The following is a 26,196-nucleotide window of genomic DNA, read 5'->3' as shown; positions in this document are numbered from 1 at the left end:
TATATATATATATATATATATATATATATATATATATATATATATATATATATATAAAGGGGAAATGAGGGTGCTCGTTATAATACATGAATGAAAGAAGCCAACAGTCGGCGAGGCCAAGGGAAGCGTAGGGGATGTTACTTTATGTCCCTTTTTTTTAAATGTTACTTGGATAATCACAGAAATTAGTAATGTAATCTTGTTTAGGGGAAATATAATTAAACACAAAGTAGCAGAAAAACCAACGTGCCGATGGTGGGAACCGAACCCACGACCTGCGAATATCGCGTCCGGTGCTCTTCCAACTGAGCTACATCGGCCACTGTCCCCCCTGCTACTTGCTTGGGTATTTATGTTGTCTGTATACGAACCTTGAGAGTGTTCACTAGCGCCGCCCTCAACCATAGCGGCGGACGTAGAACGTCCTTTGTTACCGCCAGCGTCACGTAGAACGTGATCAAGAGCGAGGGCGAAAGCTGTGCTAGATTCCTCCTACGCTACCTATGGCTTCAAAACTGCCAGAACCGAGACCCCCGTAAGCTACAAGCAGATCAATTAAGGGGAAATGAGGGTGGTCGTTGTAATACATGGAGGAAAGAAGCCAACAGTCGGCGAGGCCAAGGGAAGCGTAGCGGATGTTACTTTATGTCCTTTTTTTTTAAATGTTACTTGGATAATCAAAGAAATTAGTAATGTAATCTTGTTTAGGGGAAGATAATTAAACACAAAGTAGCAGAAAAAACAAAGTGCCGATGGTGAGAACCGAACCCACGACCTCCGAATATCGCGTCCGGTGCTCTTCCAACTGAGCTACATCGGCCGCTGTCCCCCGTGCACCTGCTAGGGCGGCGCTGGTGAACACTCTCAAGGTTCGTATACAGACAACATAAATACCCAAGCAAGTAGCAGGGGGGGGACAGCGGCCGATGTAGCTCAGTTGGAAGAGCACCGGACGCGATATTCGGAGGTCTTGGGTTCGGTTCCCACCATCGGCACGTGGTTTTTTCTGTTACTTTGTGTTTAATTATCTTTCCCCTAAACAAGATTACATTACTAATTTCTGTGATTATCCAAGTAACATTAAAAAAAAGGACATAAAGTAACATCCCCTACGCTACCCTTGGCATCGCCGACTGTTGGCTTCTTTCATTCATGTATTATAACGAGCACCCTCATTTCCCCTTAATTGATCTGCTTGTAGCTTACGGGGGTCTCGGTTCTGGCAGTCTTGAAGCCATAGTTAGCGTAAGAGGGTTCTAGCACAGCTTTCGCCCTCGCTATTGATCACGTTCTACGTGACGCTGGCGGTAACAAAGGACGTTATACGTCCGCCGCTATGGTTGAGGGCGGCGCTGGTGAACACTCTCAAGTTTCGAATACAGACAACATAAATACCCAAGCAAGTAGCAGGGGGGACAGTGGCCGATGTAGCTCAGTTGGAAGAGCACCGGACGCGATGTTCGGAGGTCGTGGGTTCGGTTCCCACCATCGGCACGTTGTTTTTTCTGCTACTTCGTGTTTAATTACCTTTCCCCTAAACAAGATTACATTACTAATTTCTGTGATTATCCAAGTAACATTAAAAAAAAGGACATAAAGTAACATCCCCTACGCTTCCCTTGGCCTCGCCGACTGTTGGCTTCTTTCATTCATGTATTATAATGAGCACCCTCATTTCCCCTTAATTGATCTGCTTGTAGCTTACGGGGGTCTCGGTTCTGGCAGTCTTGAAGCCATAGGTAGCGTAAGAGGGTTCTAACACAGCTTTCGCCCTCACTATTGATAACGTTCTACGTGACGCTGGCGGTAACAAAGGACGTTATACGTCCGCCGCTATGGTTGAGGGCGGCGCTGGTGAACACTCTCAAGTTTCGAATACAGACAACATAAATACCCAAGCAAGTAGCAGGGGGGACAGTGGCCGATGTAGCTCAGTTGGAAGAGCACCGGACGCGATATTCGGAGGTCGTGGGTTCGGTTCCCACCATCGGCACTTTGTTTTTTCTGCTACTTTGTGTTTAATTATCTTTCCCCTAAACGAGATTACATTACTAATTTCTGTGAATATCCAAGTAACATTTAAAAAAAAAGGACATAAAGTAACATCCCCTACGCTTCCCTTGGCCTTGCCGACTGTTGGCTTCTTTCATTCATATATATATATATATATATATATATATATATATATATATATATATATATATATATATATATATATATATATATATATATAAATATATATATATATATATATATATATATTTATATTGTGAGCACTGTGTGGCGCTTCTTCTTCCACACGGCTGAACGTGCTGCAGCCACCGTAGTGCTGCTTCATCTTCATCCTGCTCCCTCTTGTAGATACCCATCGTCATCGCGGAGTGTGTTTGGCTGCAGTGTGCGACCAAGGCTTCAGGTCTGCAATAAAGCCTGATTCCCCAAGTCCGACCTTCGCGTTACCCTACACGTGGTGGAGGTGCGCCTTGATTTCCCCGCTGCTTCGTCACCTGCATCCACCTGGAGCTTCGTTCTGGCCGCCGTTTGACCCCGACCACCATCGTCATGACTCAAGAGGGCCACTCCGCTACTTCGGCTTCTACCAACTCGACTCCAGCTCCCCTTGCCACTTGGACTGTCAGCAGCCGTCAGCGCGACCCGCAGATGTTCGCCGGTCTCCGAGGCGACGACGCTGATGACTGGCTCGACAGCTACGACCGGGTCAGTGCTTTCAACCGGTGGGACGATTCGCTTAAACTAATTAATGTGTCCTTTTATTTGACGGATGTGGCCAAAACGTGGTTCCTAAATCATGAATCGACGATTCCTGACTGGGCTACCTTTAAACAAAAGTTACGCCAGATTTTCTGCGCTCCTACTGTTCGCACGGAGTCCGCCAAGAAGAAGCTAGAAGCCCGACTTCAGCGGTCCAATGAGACCTATACCTCTTATATCGAAGATGTTCTAGCACTTTGTCGGCGCATAAATGACACCATGTCAGAGGCCGAGCGGGTTCGGCACGTCCTTAAAGGTATTGGGCCACTCGCCTATAACGCCCTGGCCGTGCAGAACCCTACCACAATTGACGCCATCATATCGACCTGTCAACGCCTTGACGAACTACAGTCAATACGCCTGCAGCCTGATCCCACTTCATTTGGTTTCACTGCCGAAGCTGACCTCCGTGCTCTTATTCGCGGATTAATTCGTGAAGAGCTCTCGGCTCAAGGTAATTTGTGCCGCCCTGCATCTGAGCCACATCCTTCAAGTGCCGGCCTGCGTAGCATTGTCAAAGAAGAGCTGGCCTCAATGACCTATTGCCCGCCAACATCGGTCGCTCCTACCATCTGTCAGGCGCCAACGTACGCCCAGGTCACATCCTTGCCGCCTGCAGTAGGAGCGCCTACGCCACCGGCGCCTACCACTGCTCATGTCGCTGCATTGGCACCACCTGCCGCGGCGCCGACATACTACCCTAACTGGCGCCCAGCCCGCCCTGTTTGTTATTACTGCGGGTACCGAGGCCATATTTCCCGCTTCTGTCGTCGCAGGCTCCAGAATGAACGCCGCGGCTACGAATCATTTGAAGCAGACTACCCTCCTCGCTTTTCCGGCTCTAACCACCGTTCATTCCCTGATTATCCCCGACGTTCATCACCCCCGCCAGAAAGCCCCGCTCCGCCTGCTGGTTACAGGCCTTCAAGACGCCGTTCTACTTCGCCTTTTCGCCGCTCAACCTCGCCTCTCCGTCAAGCTTCTCTGACGACCCCCCGCTTGTCGGAAAACTGACCACTGCAGTTTTAGGAGGGAAAACTGCACTCTTCGACCATCCCAAAAATCCTCCGGAACGTCCCTGGAATATTATTTTAGTGCGGGTTGAAGGTTTGTCTGTTGAGGCTTTGGTTGACACGGGCGCCGCTGTTTCTGTGATACACACTGACTTGTGCTCCCGCTTGCGAAAAGTGAAAACGCCTTATGATGGACCTGAACTCCGTGGAGCTAATGGTGCAATAATTCGGCCTTCTGCTAAGTGTACTGTGCGAGTTTTTGTTGATGGTGTCCGCCACCATGTACAATTTGCCGTGATGTCACCCTGCGCTCACCCAATTATTTTAGGCTGGGATTTTCTGTCTGCCGCATCAGCCAGCATTTCGTGTCGCGACAGGGTCATTTACATGACCGAGAGCGATCCGTCTTCTGAACCTCCCGAGCCCCGTTATCGCCTACTTGCCGCTACTGACTCAGTGTTGCCCCCTGGATGCGAACAACTTGTTGCGCTTACTGCTACTGACATTGATAACGGAGATGTGCTAATCGTGCCTTCTGATCGCCATCTGACCAGTGGAATCGCGCTACCACCAAGTCTTGTTCGGTTTGAGCATGGCACAGCGTTTGTCGCTGCTTCGAACACTTCGCCAGAGCCCATTGTGCTGACTAAAGGGACATGTTTTCCTTGTGCCCTGGACATTCACCCGGTGTCCCTCACCACCCTTACCGCCCCCTCTTCCTCACCAGCAGCTTCTTCTGATGCTTCTCTCTGTGTTCTCTTTGGCACCATCAATCCCGACCTTCCTGCGACTCACCGCCAAGCTTTGCAGGAATTACTTCGAAAACACCAAGCCTCCTTTGATGTCACTTCTCCGACCTTGGGCCGAACGTCTTCTGCACAGCACCGCATTATTACAGAAGGTACTTCTATTGTTAGCCGCCGCCCTTATCGTGTTTCCTTATCAGAACGTAAAATCATAGAAGATAATGTGAATGATATGCTCCGACGAGACATTATTCGGCCATCAGCTAGCCCCTGGTCATCTCCGGTCGTCTTGGTCAAAAAAAAAGGATGGCTCCGTGCGTTTTTGCGTTGATTACCGCGCACTTAACAAAGTCACTCGCAAAGACGTTTACCCTATGCCACGAATTGACGACTCCCTCGACTGTCTTCAGGGCGCCGAATATTTCTCCACTTTGGATTTGCGTTCCGGTTACTGGCAGATACCGATGCACGAAGCCGACAAAGAAAAAACCGCATTCGCTACTCCCGATGGGCTTTACGAATTCAATGTCATGCCTTTTGGACTTTGTAATGCCCCCGCTACGTTTGAGCGCATGATTGACACTGTTCTTAGAGGACTTAAGTGGAAAACATGCTTGTGCTACCTGGACGACATAGTTATCTTCTCTGCGACTTTTTCTGATCATTTATGCCGCCTTGATCAAGTATTAACGTGCCTAGCATCCGCCGGTCTCCAGCTGAACACAAAAAAGTGTAATTTCGCCAAGAAAGAAATCAAGATCCTGGGCCACCTCGTCAGCCGCGATGGCATTCGACCCGACCCTGACAAGCTTGCTGCAGTTTTGAACTTTGCACGCCCTCAACGGACTAAGGAACTACGCAGTTTCCTTGGCCTGTCTTCGTACTTTCGCCGTTTCATTCGCAATTTCGCTACCATTGCTGCACCGCTCCACCGCCTCCTTACCGACAGTACTACTTTCAATTGGTCCGAAGAATGCGAAAAAGCTTTCCAAACCCTAAAGAATGCCCTCACTTCGGACCCTGTTCTCGCTCACTTCGACGACACTGCTGCTACCATTCTCCACACCGATGCCAGCGGCCTCGGTATCGGCGCCGTACTTCTGCAACGTGACACCGCTTCTCGGGAAAAAGTAATTGCGTTTGCCAGTCGAACTCTAACACCAGCGGAACGCAACTACACTATCACAGAGCAAGAGTGCCTCGCCGTCGTTTGGGCAGTTCAGAAATTCCGCCCCTACCTCTACGGCCGCCATTTCACGATCGTTACCGATCACCACGCTCTGTGCTGGTTATCAACCCTCAAAAATTTGACTGGACGCCTTGGCCGTTGGATTCTGCGTTTGCAGGAATACCACTTCGATGTCATATTCAAATCAGGTCGCAAACATCGAGATGCCGATGCTCTTTCCCGCTGCCCGCTCCCAGAATCACCACCTAGTGCTTCTTCGCGCCTTCCTGCGTGCACCCTCGGCGTCGCAATGTCGTCCAGAGCTCCAAACATCCCCTGTGCTACTCCTGCCGCTGCTCCAGATCGGTACGCCATTATTTCACACCAGCAAGCCGATCCCTACTGTCTTTCCCTAATCAACCTTCTCACCGGTGCTTCTCACCCTCCTACCGCTAGGATGCGCAGACAACTCCAAAATTTCAAACTTGACAACGGCGTGCTGTCCCGTTATATTTATTGCTCTGAAGGCACCCGTTGGGTCCCCGTTATTCCGAAAGCGCTTCGCACCCGTATCCTGGCGGCTTTCCACGATGATGCTACAGCCGGTCACTTAGGCTTTCATAAAACTTACCACCGCGTGAAAACCCGTTTCTTCTGGCCAGGCCTCGCCTCAAGTGTGGCAAAATACGTCGCCTCTTGTCTGCCATGTCAGAGCCGCAAACGGCCAACTTCTCCTCCTGCTGGCCTACTACAGCCGCTACCTTGCCCAGCTACTCCTTTTGCCGTTGTTGGCATAGACTTATACGGGCCACTTCCATTGTCCGCACGAGGTAATCGCTGGATCGTCACCGCCGTCGACCACCTAACACGCTACGCTGAGACCGCTGCCCTGCCTAATGGCTCAGCACATGAGGTCGCGACCTTCTTTTTGGAATCGCTCGTACTGCGTCATGGGGCCCCTCAAGTGCTTCTCAGCGATCGTGGTCGGACATTTCTGTCGACGATTGTAGCCGAAGTTATTGAGGCCTCAACCACACATCACAAATTGACCTCCAGCTATCACCCGCAGACCAATGGGTTGACTGAGCGGTTCCACCGCACGCTTTCTGACATGTTGTCTATGTACGTCGACCAGGACCACCGAAACTGGGACGTAATACTTCCTTTTGTTACGTTCGCCTACAATACGGCTGTACAGCGGACCACAGGTTACACCCCGTTTTTCCTCGTTTACGGCCGTTCTCCTGCTACCTTTCTTGACGCCTCTTTCCTTTCTACACATGCCAGTTCCTCGCCTTCTCTTCCTGACCAGTTCCTTTCCCGAGTGGCCAAATCTCGCCGGCTTGCTCGCGTCAACACGGAAGCCAGCCAGGAAGACCGCAAATGCCGCTATGATGCAACCCATCGCCAAGTTTCGTTCCGTCCCGGCGACGAGGTGTTACTTTGGACCCCATTACGCACTCCTGGTCTTTCTGACAAGTTACAGCACCGTTACATTGGTCCTTACACAGTTCTTGCAAAAACCTCCCCGGTCAACTATCGCGTCTCTCCTCTTCACCCTCCTCCGGACAGTCGTTACCGTGGCACTGAAGTTGTCCACGTTTCACGTATGAAACCTTTTATTCGGCGCAATCCTGCGGACTAACTGCGGCCAGGCTGGCCGCTTCAACTGCGCGGGCGAAATAGTGTGAGCACTGTGTGGCGCTTCTTCTTCCACACGGCTGAACGTGCTGCAGCCACCGTAGTGCTGCTTCATCTTCATCCTGCTCCCTCTTGTAGATACCCATCGTCATCGCGGAGTGTGTTTGGCTGCAGTGTGCGACCAAGGCTTCAGGTCTGCAATAAAGCCTGATTCCCCAAGTCCGACCTTCGCGTTACCTTACAATATATATATATCCGTCTGGAACATAGAACGGAGATTGTAACACGGTGAAATATCCTAAACGACTCGGTTGACCGAAGGCCACTTCAGTTTAATTACCGATGCATGATTCAAGCTGGAAATATTATAATATTTCGGAAGCCAATCATATAAAAAGCAAAAGACGTAATCGTAAACCTTCCCCATCTCCGCAGATTGCAAGGACGGTCGTTAAGGTTTACGCTAGCGCCGTAGCAAGCTCGAGTAAAAAAACAAAAAATGCTGGATAGCCATGATCGCACCACAGGTCTGGCCGGCTGCAAGGGCGTCCACACGTTCAGGCTAAGGCAGTCCTCGGTTGTGTCGTCCCAAGAAGGGTCATCGGGGTTTGTTGCCAGCGGCCGAGACTGGAGGCAGAGCTTGGGCATCTTCTTCCCGTCTATTGGCTCCTGGCGTGGTGTCACCGGCTGTGGCCGCAGGAACCGCGCCGTTCCAGTTGGGCTGCTGGCAAACGGGATGCCCAGGAAAGCGTACACGGTGCTGCGAACGGCACGGCAAAGATATGCAGTATATATGATAAGCGCTAACGAAGAGCGCTACACAGTGTGAAAGCGGCGTAACGTTTGCTACATATATAGCAAATGAGACATGTAAATGTAAAATATTCACGAATGCACACAAATATACAAAATAGATCATTTCTTTTTTCTTTCAGTGTCGAGTACGCTGTCTTTGTAGCGTTTCGATGTTCGTGCGTTTCGCGACGGGCTTTACGGCGTGTATGATCTGCATTGTCTGTTTATTTGTTGCTCATATTATGATGTGAGAATACTTTTCCAGGGATATGGTCTCCTAAGAACCTGCTGCAGATCCTAAAAGGAGCGCAATCGCTCCCTTTTACTCGGATATTTTCGAAGTGCCACATCGCTCGTGTTTCACCGTCTGTCCGATGCAGTCGCTATACCTGCTAAGCTATCCTGGAAGGCTAGCATGTGGCTGAAGGACAGTTCCAATAAGCAAGGCTTACTCGAGGCTGAAAATCATGTCACATAGATGAACGTTTGCTTCATTCGGTTCGGCCGATGCAGAAAACTCTAAACTAAAAGTGTGTTTTGTTTTGGACTGCGAGTAAATCAAACTGCAAATGAGGGTGTGAATACGCAGGAAAGAAAAACGCTGGTGCCGAGGGCACCCTTGGCGTCTCGCCTTTTTTCGAACGGTATCCTCGAGCCCTCCACGAAGCCGCTCGTTGTGTTGACAGAAACTAGCTCATCGGCGTTATCGGGCAGCGAGTAGAAGATGAGCAGGAACACCGCCAGCGTCACCAGGAGCAGAAGCAGGCAGAGCTTGTGCCTGCAGTCGTAACGGGTGCCATTGTGCAGAATTAGCGACAGTAACATTGAAAAGAGTGGATAATTTGAATTTGGTGAGATCGCAGTTGACAATGCTCTCTCTCCGTACCGGTGCTTCGGACAAGGCCTTTATTGTAAGAAAAATTCTACCGACTCAAACATACACAAATGATGAGCTCACGACCAGAATGCCTGAAAGGATGCCACACGCGGAGCACCTTGCCATCTGGGTTGGTTGCGCTGTTCTCAAAGCTAAACCCGGTCCTTTATATCTGGAAGCTTATACCATATTAGCTGTCTACAAAAAACAAAAAAATATGAATCGGAATGAATAAAGGCATTCAAAGCTTTGAAAATTCAATCGTGAATATTTTTTTTCTCTTCCTGAAGAAAATACTGGATCAGTGACTAGCTGCTCTCTTCGTTTGCGCCAGTGAGCAATGATTGCGTGAACTAAATCTAGTATATAGCGTGTTCAGGTAAGCTAAAGAGTGAAAAGAACCACCTTAAGCGGAAGAAACAGAGGCAGCTCAGAGAGAAACGCGTGCTGCGACAATACAGTAATGGCAGCTTGATATGGCCAGGCGCCGCAGCGGCGTTGGAAAGTTCTGCGCGAAAAACGCCATCACTGTGTAATCCGGGACAGCAAGTAAGATCAGGTACATTTTGAAGCAACCGTGGTTGCGAAGAGCAGGGCGCTCACATGATTGTTATTTACGGTTTTATAAGCCCATCACGGCAGGTACAAGTGCTGTCACCTACCGCTGTAACGTCAGTGGCGCCGCCTGTTTATAGACGCCAAGTAGACGCAAGAAAGAAGTGAATGGCATGGAGATCTTATGCAGCGTATATTTATTTATTTATTTATTTATTTATTTATTTATTTATTTATTTATTTATTTATTTATTTATTTATTTATTTATTTATTTATTTATTTATTTATTTATTTATTTATTCACTGTTACCCTCAGGATAGGAACATTAAAGATCTGAGTGGGTGGAATACAGTAATACAAAATATACGCAGCATAAAAAAGCATGCAAGCAATATAAAAGTAATAAAAGAGGTCGACATAGTTCAGAAATGCATAATATTGCACAAGTAATAATTCTGGCAGAAAAGTATCACAATACATTATTAAACAAGACATAAGCATTATTTTCGCGGAAAGGTTCTAAATGCATGGTACCCTGAGTTGAAAACACAAAAATTCAAGCAAAACTTATGCAGTATTAACGAAAATGTGCATGGTCAACATTGCTCACGGCAGACTGTAATAATAAAAAAAAAACGATTAGTGATGGTTGCAGCTGGAGAGGGAAGGCGATTCCAGTTTTTCGATGTGCGGGGTATGAATCAGTGAGAGAAACCTACTATTGCATGAGGTTTTGCCGACTTAGTGAATGTGGTCTATGCGAGATGCCATATATAAGAAGGCGGAATGAGCAATTTATTGTGAAGCCATCACGATAAAATAAGAAAGAGGCATATACGTGCGAGCTTCCAATGTGTTGCGAGGATTAACAGGCTGAGATTATATTCCATTGTGGATACGCTTGAAGTGCGGTGACAGAAAATGTGAAGCGAACGGCGTTTTCTGAATCATTTCTAGCTGGTTTATAAGTTCATTAGTGATTAGTGCATGAATCCCAAACTGACTATGCAGATTCGGGTTGCGAACGAACAATGTTTTTGTAGAAAAGAAGTTTGTTGTTAGCAGGGGCTGAGTGAAGTTCCGTTTTAAGTAGCAAACAGGTGGTTAGCTTTGTTGACAATTAATTGGACGTGAGCTTTCTATTCAAGATTAGATGCGATGTGAATGCCTTGGTACTTGTATGCCGTTACTGATTCGAGAGCAATGTTGTTAAGATGATATGCAGGTAAACACAAAGAACTGGGGGGAAGCGTGAGTTAGTGCCATTAGCTGCTATGAACCGCTGACGTTCTGTTAGACAGCATTGACGCCATTTTTGTGCATTACTATTAAGTCCTATTATGCGCAGTTTTAGTAACAAAATCCGGTGACAAATCTTATCAAACGCCTTAGCGAAATTTAAAAAGATGCAATGTACAGTTGAATGACGATCAAGAATCGTATGCAACCTATGAGTAAAAAGGACAAGTTGAGTTTCGCACAAACTTGCGAAAAATATGTTGTGCATGGTGAAAAAACCAGTTTGATTGTGAGAAGTTTCTTATGTGTGAAAAAGGAATGTTCGAGAATTTTACCGGAGACACTGTTGATTGAAATAGGGGCGATAGTTATGAGATGTGTTTCCAGTTTATGTAGTGGAATCACTTTCCCTATGTTCCAGTCTGCCGACGTTGTACTATGTTCACGAGTCTGCTGGAACGCGTTAGACAGAGTAATCGAGGAATATAATTTTGTGCTTTTTAAAAACTTCACAAGGTTATGCAGTCGGTGCCGGCAGATGAAAAAGGTTTAAGACCGTCAATACGTTTGACGGTTCCATGTGGGTTTATAGTAACAAGACACATTGGTAGATAATTATAAGCGCTATAAAAAGGTGTGTTGTTTGACAGGGATTTAGTGACGAAACTGGAGAAAACATTCTTTAATACTGATGAGCATTCGCTGTAAGGAATAGATTTGTCGTCGGAGCTTGTTAGAGTGATTTTGAACCTGTCAGCCGGATTAACAACTTTTGAAAATATTCTAGGATTTACTACCAGCATATCCGGTAAAGTTTTCGTGAGAAAATGTTCTAGCATTTTTAACGGCTGAAATATAAGCATCACTGGCGGCGCGATAACCTGACCACCGAAACTGGAAGTGTGAGGTTTTAGCTAGTGGGTATAAGCGTTTATTCTGGTTAGATAAGCGCCTAATATGTGAGTTATACCACGGCGCATTTGGATTATATGAGATTCCGAATAGGAAAAAAAAAACGGTTAGCAAACTCAGCAGTCTTGTTCTTGAATAATGTCCAGTTAGCTTCAACGAGGCGCACTTCAAAGCCTTCTATGAGCTTCGTTAGAAAGAGGCTCAGCTCATGGTTGATTTGGTTAAAATCAACGAGATGGTAATTGCGCAATGTTTTAGTCTTCTTTGATCTTTTTTGTTTGGGGACGGTAATGAAAAATGTTATTACAAGATGATCATTCAAACTCGGCAAGAATGTTATTTCTGAGCATAATTCTGGGATTCAGCCAACTAGATCTAGCATATTAGCTGTAGTGTCTGTAATGCGTGTTGGTTGTGTGACAAACAGCGTGAGGTTAAAGCACGAACATAAGTCTGCAAGTTCTTCAGAAGTAGAGGAACTGGAATGTATAGCATTAGCGCCGTCCAACCAGGTAGTTCCAGGAAAATTAGTATCGCTCAGTAAAAACGTAAGTGTTGTCGGGAATCACTTCGTTACGATATTATGGTGTCATGAAGCTCCGAGAGAAATGTCAATGATGAGTTCGGAGCGCGATGATAAGCCCCTATAATAACATGACGGGGGGTTAGTTTCAGATGTAGCCCTGTATAATTTCGAAACACATGTTAAAAACGAAAGATTCGATGTGCTTGTTAACGGCTATGAGGACGCTGCTATCTTGACTTGCGCTCCTATTGCATCGATAGAATTGAAATTTGTTAGATGAGTCAAGATTTCATTGTCGCGTGTGTGGCGATGAAACCATGTCTCGGTTAGTTAAACTATCAGCGGAGCAAGAGTCAGCAAGAGATGAAAGTTCAGTGCAGTTTCTGATAGCGCTTCTTATGTTAGTGAACAAGACAGTTGGTGGGGAGTAAAGAAAAAAACTCACCTTGGCTACAACATTTAACGCAACTGAGTAGTTTACTGACGCATGTTTATGTGGGTGCTTTAAGTGTGCAGCTTCCATCGATCGACGTGTGTTATGTTTGTCTGAGAAAACAACGAAAATAAAAACATACATTAGCGTACTAATCTCTTTTTGCAGCAGCATATTCTCACAAACAACAGGGCTAGATGTGACTAAATGGCGGGGCGAAGCTGTACCAGCAGGCAGAGCAGAGCTTTTGGATCATACGAGTTGCAAAACTCCGCTTCAAAAAGTACCCGACTTTTGTATGCATTTTTCGGGTGTCTATGAATTTTCGCACCATCTAAAAGCTCTCAATACAAGCTTTTTACTATTGCCGCCATTGCCTTTTGGAAAATAAATTTTTCTCTCCTCTTTTCCATCCTGTATAGTTATATGGCCGTTACCCTAATAATGTTTGTCGCTGCGTCTTCTACTAATTTTATTTTCTTTAGGTTGTGCATTTAACAAAAAATAGAAAGTTTGGAATTTAGACGTAGTTTCCGTTAATGGCCACGGGTGCCGCCACCATTTGTAAGCATTCGAATTTTGACCAATAAAAACGGCCGTTTTTTGGTACATGGGCTTATGGGAAGTTTCGCAACTGGTAGTATTGAGGAGCTCTTCAGGCAGAGTTGTGTACACAGCACGCGAGCCTACTTCGGCGTCATTTTCTTCTAGGCGCCACCTAACAACATCAGCAGCACCAGGTGGCATTACTCCCGTTCCTAAAAAAACGAAAGGAGCGACTGAGAGCCAGTGATGCAAGCGAAAAAAAAAAGGATCAGCACAGAAACAGAATAGATAATGGAGGCGGACCAAGGTGCCCAATACGGCAACAAGACAAGCGCATAGCACACTGCACATTACCGCTTAAAATACGGCTTCATGCGGACAACGTACACCACCTCGGAGCGTGGTGCCGACGCGAGGGCTGCACAGTACCCGCTGGAAGGAGTTCGTATATCACTTCCTTGACATAGCGCAGAACTTCGTAAGGTCAAAAGTAACGCGACATCCGTTTTGCAGACAAGCCGGGCCGGCGCACCGGTATTAACACCCAAATGTGCTCTCAGGGTTAGTATGTGATGTATCGATTAGAGGTTGTAGCGATGCGTATCCTTGCCCTGCTGTTATTGAGTGTGAATGCGGGCACGTTGATGTGATTCCTCGGCGCGCTGAGCAAAGAGTTCGGCGTCTGGCGTGAGAGGATGACCATCAGTGCATGGCATTCAACATCGTCTGAACGTCGCGTCCGTAGAGCAGGCGAAATGTCGTAAAACGCGTCGTCTCCTAGATGGCAGTGTTGTAGGCATATGTGCCGTGCGGGAGAATCTCGTCCCAGGCTTTGTGCTGCGAGTCTATGTACATTGCAATCACGTCGGCGATCGTTTTATTAAGTCTCTAAGTGAGGCCATCCGTCTGCGGATTATATGCAGTGGTTTTGCGATGATTCGTGTGACTGAGCTCAAATACGTCGAGCATAAGTTGTGCGGTAAACGCAGTGCCTCGATCGGCGATGACTTGGGACGGTGCGTCATGGCGCAACACGATTTGCTGCAGAAAAAGCTGGACGATCTCAGATGGTGTGCAAGCTGCACCGCCTTGGATTCCGCATACCGTGTGAGATAGTCGGCCGCGACTATAATCCATTAGTTAATGACCGATTTCAGCGGAAATGGACCCAGAAGGTAGATACCGATTTGGTCAAACGACGTCCGGGGAGGAGCAATAGGTTGGATCAAACCCGCTGGTTTGAAGGCGGCGCTTTTCGACGCTGGCACTAACGACAGCCTCTGACGTTGATAAACGGCGTCAGCAAGTTTAAGCCTATAATAGGCTTGACGAACTCAGGCGAGTGTGAGTGCAAAGCCCAAGTGGCCGGAGGTGGGCTAATCGTGGCAAGCAAAAAAATATATTGGTGCGAAGGTCAGCCGGCACGACGAGGAGGTGCGCTCGGTCAAGGGTGCTGCAGTTTTTCATGAATAAAACGCCATTCCGAAGACAGAATGCAGACAGGTTCCGGACAGGTTCCGAGAAAATTGGCGAAGGATATCAGCAGTAAAAAGACTAGCGCAAATAACACAGACATAGGAGAAGACAGGACGAATGCTCGTCCTGTCTTCTCCTATGTCTGTGTCTGTGTTATTTGCGCTAGTTTTTTTATTTATGATGAAACACCAACTAGCCCAGCTTTTTGCTCTGATATTGGCAGCGCGACTCTCCAGGTGATAAATCACAGGTCGAACGTCCGGGTCAGCCCGTGGTCGGGTCATTACGCCTGAAGCACTTACCAGTCCAAGAAAACTACTCTCGTCGTCAGTATTTTCATCGACGAAACCGACGGGTGCCCGCGACAGCACGTGAGCACCTTCGTGCTTCTGCACAGATTTATACGCAATGGTGTACTCAAATTCTTGCAGGTGAAGGCTCAATCGTGGTAGGCGTCCCGGTGGATCACGGAGGTTAGCCAGCCAGCACAAAGAATGATCCTGTTCCTGACCGCTGCCATGGTCAGGAACACCTGACCACGGCGGCGGTTAGACCTGTGACGCGGCAGAGGTTGCTAAGAATTCCCGGCTCCGCTGGACAGGCCGCCATTGGAAACTGTCCCTGGCAACGTTTAACACTAGAACCCTAGCTAGTGAAGCTAGTTTAGCAGTGCTGTTGGAGGAACTAGAGGGTATGAAATGGGATGTCATGGGGCTTAGTGAGGTTAGGAGGCCGAATGAGGCACGTACTCTACTGAAGAATGGGCATGTACTGTGTTATCAAGGTTTACCGGAGAGGCGACAACTACGAGTAGGTTTCCTTGTCAATAAGTATATAGCGGGTAATACAGATGAATTCGATTGCATTAATTAGAGGGTGGCAGGCATCATAATTAGGCTTAATAAGCGGTATAAACTGAAGGTTGTACAGGCCTATGCACCTATATGCATGCAGTTATCATGAACATGCAGTTGAAAGCTTCACGAAGATGTAGAATCGGCAATGCGAAAAGTAAAGACGCAGTACACTGTACTAATGCGCGACTTCAATGCCAACGTAGGGAAAAAGCAGGCAGGAAGTAGGTGACTATGGCATTGGTTCTAGGAATAGCAGGGGGGAGTTACTAGTTGAGTTTGCACAGCGCAATACCTTAAGAATCATGAATGCCTTCTTCAGCAAACGGAAGAACTGAAAATGGACATGGAAAAGTCCTAACGGGGACTTCTCCATGTCCATTTCTGGTTCTTCCTAACGGGGAGACTAAAATGAAATTGCCTTCATACTGTGTTCAACCCCCGCCATAATGCATGATGTAGAGGTAATCGGGAAAGTGCGATGCAGTGACCACAGGTTACTGAGGTCCCGAATTAGCCTAAATCTGAAGAAGGAACGCAACAGAATAGTAAGAGAGAAACCCATCAACGAATTAGCGGTGAGGGGGAGGGCAGGAGAGTTCAGGATCTCGCTACAGAATAGATATTCAACTCTAACGGAGGATGGCGACATTACCCTAGACGCAACGAAGAATAATTTCAGAGATATCATTACTGAGTGCGCTGTAGAAGTAGGCGGTAGGATAGTTAGGATACGGTAAGCTGTCTAAGGAGACGAAAGATTTGATTAAGAAACGCCAGAGTACGAAAGCTTCCCATCCAACAGACCAGACCAGATAGAATTAATAAGCGCAAGGTGGCCGATATAAGGAGGTATAACATGGAGAAAATTGAGCATACTGTAATGAATGGGGGAAGCCTTAAAGCGGTAATGAAGATATTGGGCATAGGCAAAAACCAGATGTATGCGATAAGAGACAAGGCTGGCAACGTCATCACTAAAATGGATAAAATAGTCAAAGTAGGCGAGGAGTTCTATACAGATCTCTACAGTAGCCAAAGTAGTCAGGACCGTAATGAGATTGATGGTAGGAAAAAACAGTCAGACGTTCCACCAGTGACTAAGGACGAGGTCAAGAGAGCATTAAAAACTATGAAAAGGGGGAAATCAGCTGGAAAGGATCAGATAACTACAGATTCTTTGAAGGACAGGGGGGATATCGTGCTAGAAAAACTGGCCCCCTTGTATACGCAGTGCCTGATGTCATCGACGGTACCGGAACCATGGAAGAATGCAAACATTATCCTCATTCATAAGAAAGGGGACTCTAAGGACCTTAAAAATTAGACCAACCAGATTGCTGTCAGTTACGTATAAGGTATTTACTAAGGTAATTGCTAATAGAATCAGGACAACCGCAGACTGCAATCAAGCAATGGGTCAAGCAGATTTTCGTAAGCGGTACTCTACTATGGATCATAACCAAAACTTTGGCGGTTGTCACGAAATCGACGCACGTTTTTATCAAGCCGGCCGAGGCCCGCGAGGCGCCACGTGGAAATTTCCACTAAGTTGGAGAAAAACCTACTTCCCCGCGCGAGAGAGCGTGTAGCTTTGTACGAGTCGCCGTCACCCTCTTTCTCATCACCCGGCGATGACGGTGACACATCAGTCTGGAATATGGCAGATCTCCAGAAATTTCTACGGGTCCTAGCCAATGACTATGCGCGGCTCGACGGGAGGAAAAGGGAGCGCTCTAACCACCGAAGCTAAGTGTGTGTGCGCGCTAGCCTTAGCGTGCCTTAACAGACAGACGCGGCGCGCCCTATTTATTGAGGCCGCGCCGCTTGTGTAGTCAGTCAGTCAGTCAGTGGTTGCGGTTTGTTGGCAAGTGCGACAACTGGACTCCCATGGATCACCGGCTGCTGGAAAGCCCACGGACCTGCGAGAGAGCGGCGCTCGTCTTGAATGGCGACCACATCGTCTCTCGCGGCGTCAGACTGCAACAGTGCCCGGTAAACAATTTGGTGTTTGTTTATGGTGTCTCTCTCGTATTTGATCTGTGTTGTAAAATCTCTTGTGTTATTGAATACCTTTGTACATGCATGCTTAGCGTTTATTTTTCCGTGAACCTCTCGTGTGGGCAATTTTAGTGTTTGTGTATTCCTCTGTATCGTCTCTTGCTATGTATAAAGTTTGTTTTGTTTGTTACTTCTGACTCCAACCCTTACTCTGGCTTGAACCGGCGACAGCTGGGCACCAAACGGCCACCCCCTTCTGTCACTACAAGGAAGTTGAATTCCGACTGAGCTTGCCACGCAGGTAGAGGGCATCTCCTTTGCGACCGAAACAGCTACCCCCACTCACTTTAAGGGTGTCTGGGAGTGTGCGCACCATTAAGGGCGCATCATTAATAATACCTTATAATTATAAACGGTTGACAATTATTCTTGCGTCCGCGACAGGACGTTTGGTGCACTCAAGGTCAGTGGACGGAGAACGAGTTGTAAGAGTTTACGAATAGGTCGTAAACTGTGTAGCAGCAAAGCGATAGCGAGAGGTGCCGCACGAAAGCGGTTGTGAAGGTCCATTGATTAGTGCTATGTGTTAGCATTAGGAAGTTCAGACTGAAGATGAATTTCACGGAGATTATTGCGTTTGGCCTAGAAAAAGGTCTAAAAGGATCTGAATTGCGAGAATGGCTGGACCAAAAAGAAAGAGAGGTTAAAGCAGAATGAGAGAGAGAATGGCAGCGGAAACAAGCAGAGGCAAGAAGGCAAGAAGAAAGAGAGAAAGAATGGCTCAGGAAGCAGGCAGAAAAAGAAAAGTAATTCTTAAAAGAGAGAGATACTCTTCTGAAGAAGCTGGCTGAGGTTCACCGTTTGAAAGGTATCACCGAGCCTCCGGAGGTTACATTTTTCTATATTAGAAAGTACAGCGAACGTAGTGAGTCATTGACAGTCACAGGTGGCGTGGAAATTAGCTCCAGAAGTCAGAGTAAGCTTGTCGAACAGCTCGTTCCGGCAACATAATTTTCAGGACAGAGCTTAACTGGAGCTAAATGTTCTCAGGAAATTGAGACCGTGCCCTCCAAGACGACAGGTTGCGCTGAAGCTGCAAAGACCTAGCCAGAAAGCTCATTCGATTGCTCTTCGCCTGAAGATGAAGGGCAGTATTCTAGTTCCACGCCAGATTGCACCATGCCTGAATGCACGAGTGACCTAGAGTAAGAGATTTCAAATAACAGCGAGCCCGAAAGCTGAGATAGAGCTGAAACTGAAGACAGCATTTTTCCAGGAATTCAAGAGCCGGTTTCGAGCGACCGCTCTACGAGCGAGGAGGCTCTTTACACTGAGAAAGATCAGAAACCGCCTCCCACTGAGGAAGATGAGGCAGCCTTTTTCTCAGAGGTGAATAACAGCGCAGACCCTAGACTGGCAGATTTATATATGGAAGAAATCAAGCACTGCACTGCGATGAAAGAATGGAAAGAAAACTTTGAGGAACAAGAAGTAAAAAAAATGTGAGGAGAATGAACCCGCAATCGAAAATGAGCACTGCTCTAAGAAGGTACGATTGAAGGTCGGAAAGAAAAGAAAGAAAGACGACAGAATCAAGGGAGAGCAATATGATTCTCAACGAGAAGCTCCGTCCAGACAACAATGTCATGACTATGCGAGAGAAACGGAGCAAACCTGCCTCGTCCAGCAACGAGGAAGAAAGTAAGAAAACTCAATACTACTGATGTAGGCAAGGTCAAGCTGGAAGGGTCCCGAATAAAAACAAGGAAGAAGCGGCCTACAGGCTGGAAGCGCAAGCGGAAAGTGACAGGCACAAGCCCAGAGGAATCAAGAAGGCGGAAAGAACAAACTACTAGGTATGCCATCGCTAGTTCTGTTCGCAAGCGTCCTGTTCGCAATATTAGAGACAGTGGCCAAACCTGCGATCGCAAATCAGAGTGTATAAGCAGATATGGAAGAAAGATCAAAGTACGAGTGAGAAAAACGAGCAGGAAACGTGAGAGAAGGAAAAGCCAAAGCTTTGTCAGAAAGAAAACTGCGTGCCAAGGTAGAAAGGAACTAATCTTTTCCAAACAGGAGGAGCCGGACGATTTTGGAAATATAGGCGAAAGCATGGCTTAGGTTTGTGCGCTTCGCATTTGAATAACTGTGTGTTTCTGTGTTGTTTTTATGTGTATCTTGACAACAGTGTGGTATTTTGATTATGAACATGGCATTGACGTGTGAACTGCAATTTGTGAAATTTGTGCAGTGTATGTGCGTGATGTGCACATTTGCCCAACGTAGTTTGTGAGCGCATGCATGTGCGCGCGATGTTCGTGAGTGTTGAGAATATTGTTGGACAATATTCTTTAAGGGAGGGGCAGTGTCACGGAATCGGCGCACATTTTTATCGAGCCGGCGCGGCGCGAGGCCCGCGCGGCGCCGCGTGGAAATTTCCACAAAGTTGGTGAAAAGTCTCCTTCCCCGCGCGAGAGAGCGCGTAGCTTTGTACGCGTCGCCGTCACCCTCTTTCTCATCCCTCGGCGATGACGGTGACTCAACAGTCTAGAATATGCCAGAGAGCTCCAGAAATATCTATGGGTCCTAGCCAATGACGACGCGGGGCTCGACTGGAGGAAAAGGGAGCCCTCTAACTAGCGAAGCTAAGTGTATGTGCGCGCTAGCCTTAGTGCGCCTTAAAAGACAGACACGGCGCGCCCTATTTATTGAGGCCGCGCCGCTTGTGTAGTCAGTCAGTCAGTGGTTGCGGCTTGTTCGCAAGTGCGACAACTGGACTCCCGGAGATTACCCGCTGCTGGCAAGCCCGCGGACCTGCGAGGGAGCAGCGCTCGTCGTGCATGGCGGCCACATCGTGACTCTCGAGGCGGCGGATTGCAACAGTTGGTTGGTTGGTTGGTTCACAGGAAGGGAAAGGCGCAGTATCTGTCACACTTGCTCTGTGGACACCTGAACCACGCCGTAAGGGAAGGTAGGAAGGTGGGAGTCAAAGCGGAAAGAGAGAAAGGGGAGCCGTAGTGGAGGGCTACGGAGTAATTTCGACCACCTGAGGATCTTTAACGTGCGCTGACATCGCAGAGCACACGGACGCCACTTCGTTTCGCCTCCATCGAAACGCAGCCGCCGTGGTCGGGTTCGAACCCGGGAACTCGACCACGGCGGCTGCGTTTCGATGGAGCACCCTGCTCTTCAGTTGCCGACGCGCCGGTTATTTCACGTAGGCCCCGGCACGTCGACGAATACGTCCCTCCCCTGTTCCTGTGTGGCGGATAGGGTGCTCTTCAGTTGCCGACGCGCCGGTTATTTCACGTAGGCCCCGGCACGTCGACGAATAGACCTCTCCTTGTTTGCAAACAATGTGACGTCAGGGAGGCACGTGACCACCCGGCTTGGTGGGCAAAAGCGCCCCTTTCAGCCGGGTATCCCCGCTGCAAGGAGCGGCGGGAAGCTGCCCGCTGCTGTGCAATTTTTGCTTCAAATCTTGCGATAGCCATATTCGCAGCCGGCATAACATGCGGCACTTCTTAGTACCCGCACCTATTAGCAATTTTCGCCTTGAAAAAGATGACAGTCTCGGCAAGCATGCTTGCAATTATTTTTGTTCAATGAACTGGCACGGCCGCTTGCGGACGACCTGACGTCCTACCAAATGCTTGAAACTCACAGGGCGTAAGCATGCTGAAAAACGTGTCAATACAGGCATATTACAAGCATCATTTTCTATTCTTTTTTTTTTATCTTTACATAATCGACTGTGAGCCCCACGAAGCGTAGGCAGTTATGAGTGAAAACAACAGCGCACGCACGAGCTTCGTGCTTGGCTGGTGATTTCCATCCCAAGTACAGACATTTTTAGTTTTTGTTATGTTCGGCCAGACAAAGAAAAAAATTTATTTCCGCCTAGTCGTGTAGTACTGTCACCAAAACTGTGTTACAAGGAACCTAGAAATAACACGCGAATGAGTCATGTGGTACGGAAAGTAACAAAGCGCGATTTGTACCACAAATTACTATTCATGCAAGTCGCACAAATATTCATAAGGGCGCTTGAATGATTTCAGTAAAAACACTTTTCGCTTGGGACGAGATAGCTTTTGAACGAGCTATATAACGATTCCGTCAAGGGCTGCTGTTGTACTTCTCCGATCATGCCGCTGGCATGACCTTGGGAACCGTTTGGTGAGAGAGCTAGCTCCTTCAACATGGCCTGCTGAACTTGAATAAATTCAATGCCGAGCAAGAATCTCTAAAAGCGCTGCAATTATTCGCATGCCACCCGGGCCTTTTAGAGTGTGATTGGCCAGCATTCAGCCCGATTCGTTTGGAAGGGCAATAAAGCAAACTAATGAGTGCTTGTTCTTTTTCCCAAAATTACGCGAACGCACTTGTATACCAGAAAAAGGTCCTTACGGTCGAGAACAATGTCGAGACCTGCCGGCGCACGACGTTTGTCGCTTGGCTCTTTGTACAGCTGAAAACCATATTTGGACCGCGTATAGAACGGAAGAAATATGTAGTTGGTCATCTGCGATCGAATATCGCATCACACCATGCGGGATCTTGATGGCGTTGCGAAAAACACCGCAAGTTGTCACCATACGAGACTAAATCCTCCGCACCATGCCACGAGCAACGGAATGTTTTGCCCACCAAGGGGCGGTAGCCTCCTTCGCCCCTCCTCCGAAACGTCATTTGTGACGTAGGCCGGGAGAAGTCCATACGTGACCACCTTCCCACGGCTAGACCTGGTTCTTGGCGCTGCGGAAGCGAGGGTATCATATTGTTTGCGTCGGCATCGGCGGCGTTGTCCCTGAAATCAACTCCGCAGCTGGGGTTGACTCACTATCGACGTCAGCAGCATCTGTCAGTCGCTGCTATCTCTTCCCTCCTCCCTTTATCGCGTTGTCCGCTTGCTGCGCGCGCTTCTGCCCCCATCGTTTGCCGCTGGGTGTACACGCCGCCCCCCTCCTCCCCCTTCCTGCGAGTGTCTGGTTGTCAAAGCGCCGGCTCGAACTTAATTCCTTTCTTCGCGCACTCTAAAAAATTCTGTGATAGCGCATACATGTGTTGCTTGATTTCTTTGCCTCAATCTATCGAAAAGGTGAAACAGCTCATTTGCTGCGCTCAAATTTCGCATTAGGAAGTAACGTAATCGTCGGTAATTTTTGTGAACCTCTCGTGTGCGCAGTTTTAGCGTGTGTGTATTCCTCTGTATCGTCTCTTGCTATGTATAAAGTTTGTTTTGTTTGTTACTTCTGAATCCAACCCTTACTGTGGCTTCAACCAGCGACAGCTGGGCACCAAACGGCCACCCCTTCTGTCACTACAAGATAGCTGAATTCCGGCTGAGCTTGCCACGCAGGTCGAGGGCATCTCATTTGGGACCGGAACAGCTACCTCCTCTTATTCTAAGGGTGTATGAGAGTGTGCGCACCATTAAGGGTGCATCGTCAATCATACCTTATAAATAATAACGGGTGACAGCGGTGATTCAGGCATTGCGAAATCAGGGGGTAGACGGCCGCACGTGAAAGTGCTGGAAGATATATATAGTGGCTGCACAGCAACCATAGTTCTGCATAAAGAAAGTTCTGCATAAACAATATTCCCATAAAGAAAGGAGTTAGGCAAGGAGGCACAATCTCGCCAGTACTATTCATAGCTTGCTTAGAGGAAGTATTCAGAGACTTGGAATGGGAGCCGTTAGGGATGAGGGTAGATGGAGAATACCTCAGTAATCTCCGATTTGCTGATGACATTGCCTTGCTGTGCGACTCTGGGGATTAACTGCAAATAATGATTGATGACCTAGACAGGAAAAGTAGCGTTGTAGGCTTGAAAATCAATATGCACAAGACTAACGTAATGTTCAATGTTCAACAGCCTCGGGAAGGAACAGCAGTTTACATTATGCAGCGAAGTACCGGAAGTAGTAGGCGAATATGTCTACTTAGGACAGGTAGTAACCGCAGAGCCGGACCATGAAAATGAAATAACAAGAAGAATAAGTATGGGATGGAGCGCATTTGGCAAGCACTCGCAGATTATGACTAGCAGCTTACCGGTATCGCTCAAAAGGAAAGTATATAACAGTTGCATCTTACCTGTACTCACGTATGGGGCTGAAACGTGGAGGCTAACCAAGAGGGTTCTACTTAAGTTGAGGCCAACTCAGAGGGCTATGAAACGAAAAATGGTAGGGGTAACGTTAAGAGATAGGAAGCGTGCTGAGTGGGTCAGAGAAATAACTCGTTACTGACATTCTAGTGGAAGTTAAGAAGAAGAAATGGGCATGGACAGGACATGTAGTGCGAAGTAAGGATAAGCGATGGTCGCTTAAGGTAACAAACTGGATTCCAAGGAAAGGAAAGCGTAGCAGGGGACGGCAGAAAGTTAAGTGGGAGGATGAGGTTACGACGTTCGCAGGGGTCAAGTGGATGCAGCTAGCACAGAACCGGGTTAATTGGAGAAATATGGGAGAGGCCTTCGCCCTGCAGTGGATATAGCCAGGCTGATGATGATGATGGTGATGATGATGATGATGACAAAGAATGATGGTCGGTGACTACTTTGAACGGGTGGCCATAGAGGTAAGGCCTAAATTTTATGGTTGTTCACACAAGCGCAAGGTATCCATTTTCCGTACTTTAGTAGTTTGTCTCGGTGCGGAAGAGCATGCGGCTGGCATACGCGATGACCTTTTCGACGCCAGCTTTGTGTTGAACGAGTACAGCGCCGAGGCCAATATTGCTGGCGTCGGTGTTGACTTCGGTGTCAGCGTCTTCATGAAAGTGCGCAAGAACTGGGGTTGTTTGCAGTCGTCTGCGCAGCTCCGCAAAAACCCCTTGTTCCTCGGCGCCCCACCCGAACTGAGTACCATCGGGCGTGAGGCGAGTCAGAAGGGCGGCAGCCTTAGAAAAATTGGCGATGAAGCGGCGGTAGTACTCGCAGAGACCGAGGAAGTGTTTCAAACTTCTTTTGGTTGCTGGAACGGAGGATTTGGCGACAGCAGAAGTTTTGTCGGGGTCTTGCCTCACGCAAGCGGCGCTCACGAGATTACCGAGAAACTTCCATTTTTTCTAGCCAAAGTGGCATTTCTCTGGCTTGAGGGTTAAGGCAGCTGGCCGAACGGCGTCTAACACTGTGCGCAAGCGTTGAAGGTGTTCGACAAATGTTTCAGAGAATACGACGACATCATCTAGGTAAACCAAACAAATTAGCCATTTGAGGCTAGCGAGAACTGTGTTCATCATGAGCTGAGAAGTAACCGGCGCTGAACGTAGGCCGAAAGGCAGCACTTTAAACTCATACAGTTCATCTGGGGTGATAAAAGCCGTTTTTTCGCGGTCCCGCTCATCGACCTCAATGTGCCAGTACCCGCTCTTCAGGTTGATGGAGAAGTATGGCTGCAACGTAATCTCTCGAGCGAGTTGTCGATACAAGGCAGCGGGTAGACGTCGTTTTAGTGATGTTAAAATTTCTATAATCAACACAGAAGCGAAGGGTTCCATCTTTTTTCTTCACCAGCATGACAGGGGACAACCACGGGCTGTTGGAGGATTGCATGACATCATCACAAACATCTGAACCGGTGTCTGAATCGCTTCACGTTCCGTCGTTGAGATACGGTACAGCGGCTGGTATATAGGGCGGGCATCGTCGGGTGTAATTGTGGGATGCTTCACAAGAGGTGTTTACCAAATTTTCGATCAGGTCGCGAAACAAGCGCTGTATTCTATGTAGAGAGAACGCAGTTCGCGCTGCTGTGTTTCCGAGATATCCGTACTAATATCAAGAAGGTGAAGGGATGGGCGCACCATATTCAACTCTCCGAACATAAAACATTCAGAACGTCCGCTAATCAGTGCGAGAATGCGATTGCAGTAGCGCGGAAAAGATGATGGGGTTTGTTTTTGAAGTTAGTCAGCTGGAGCTCAGATCGGCTGTTACGGAGGTGGGTGAGGCTCTGCGCCGGGGTGATGCCGTGGCTGAGCAAAAGGGACTGATTGGCCTCACCGACCGCCGTCCCGTCACGCAGTTCGTCGCAGTTGAACAGTTACAAAACCCTGGAACGTGGCGGAATAGAAACACTCTCGGCGGAAACTCGAAGGTGGTGCGGCGTTGGTAGCCCTCGGTGTCAGTATCATCAGCTTTCTCGGTCGAAAACGTCACGATACGCTTCCGGGGACCGATAATGGCTCCATGCTCCGGGCGAAAATCTACACCAAGCATGCAGTCGCGGGAGCAGTCAGGTATTACGAGCCAGCTGACCACAAACGTGGTGCTCCGAATTTACACTCTCGTCGTACACTGGCCGTTCGGAAATACGACATGTCCGCCAGCGGCGCGAATCTGCGTGCCAGACCATGGCGTCTTTACTTTTTTCAAAGCGCCGCTAGCTTCCCATTTAAAATTCCAAAATCAGCGCCAGTGCCAACCAGTGCGCTAACTTTATAGCTGTCGAGGACCACGGGTATATCCAGCGAGAATCGACCTTCACGTGTGCGAACTGTCGTCGGGGCCGTCAAGTTGCAGTCGTTCACAGGTCGCGTTATCGGGGGGTCTTCATCGCTTCGCTATCTTTAGTTTTTCCGACGCAGACTAGGCCACCGGCGCTGCGCCATCCAGGAGGAGCTGGGC

General features: G+C 48.0%; 1 protein-coding gene across 1 annotated transcript in view; it reads right to left on the bottom strand.

Moving 5' to 3' along the window:
• Positions 1–26,196, bottom strand: part of LOC146200462 (uncharacterized) — a 142,115-nt gene that overhangs the window by 79,857 nt on the left and 36,062 nt on the right. Inside the window, exons 4-5 of the mRNA XM_084592372.1 lie at positions 8,767–8,913; positions 7,863–8,100 (exon numbers count right to left, since the gene is read on the bottom strand). Of these exons, the coding sequence (XP_084448498.1) occupies positions 7,863–8,100; positions 8,767–8,913 (385 nt within the window). The remainder of the gene's footprint in view (positions 1–7,862; positions 8,101–8,766; positions 8,914–26,196) is intronic.

The sequence above is a fragment of the Amblyomma maculatum genome, chromosome 2, assembly GCF_055883805.1.
Source record: "Amblyomma maculatum isolate TAMU_Amacu chromosome 2, ASM5588380v1, whole genome shotgun sequence".
Taxonomy (NCBI): Eukaryota; Metazoa; Arthropoda; class Arachnida; order Ixodida; family Ixodidae; genus Amblyomma; species Amblyomma maculatum.
Note: the sequence above shows the minus strand (reverse complement) of the source record. Positions and strands in the feature narration are given on the sequence as shown.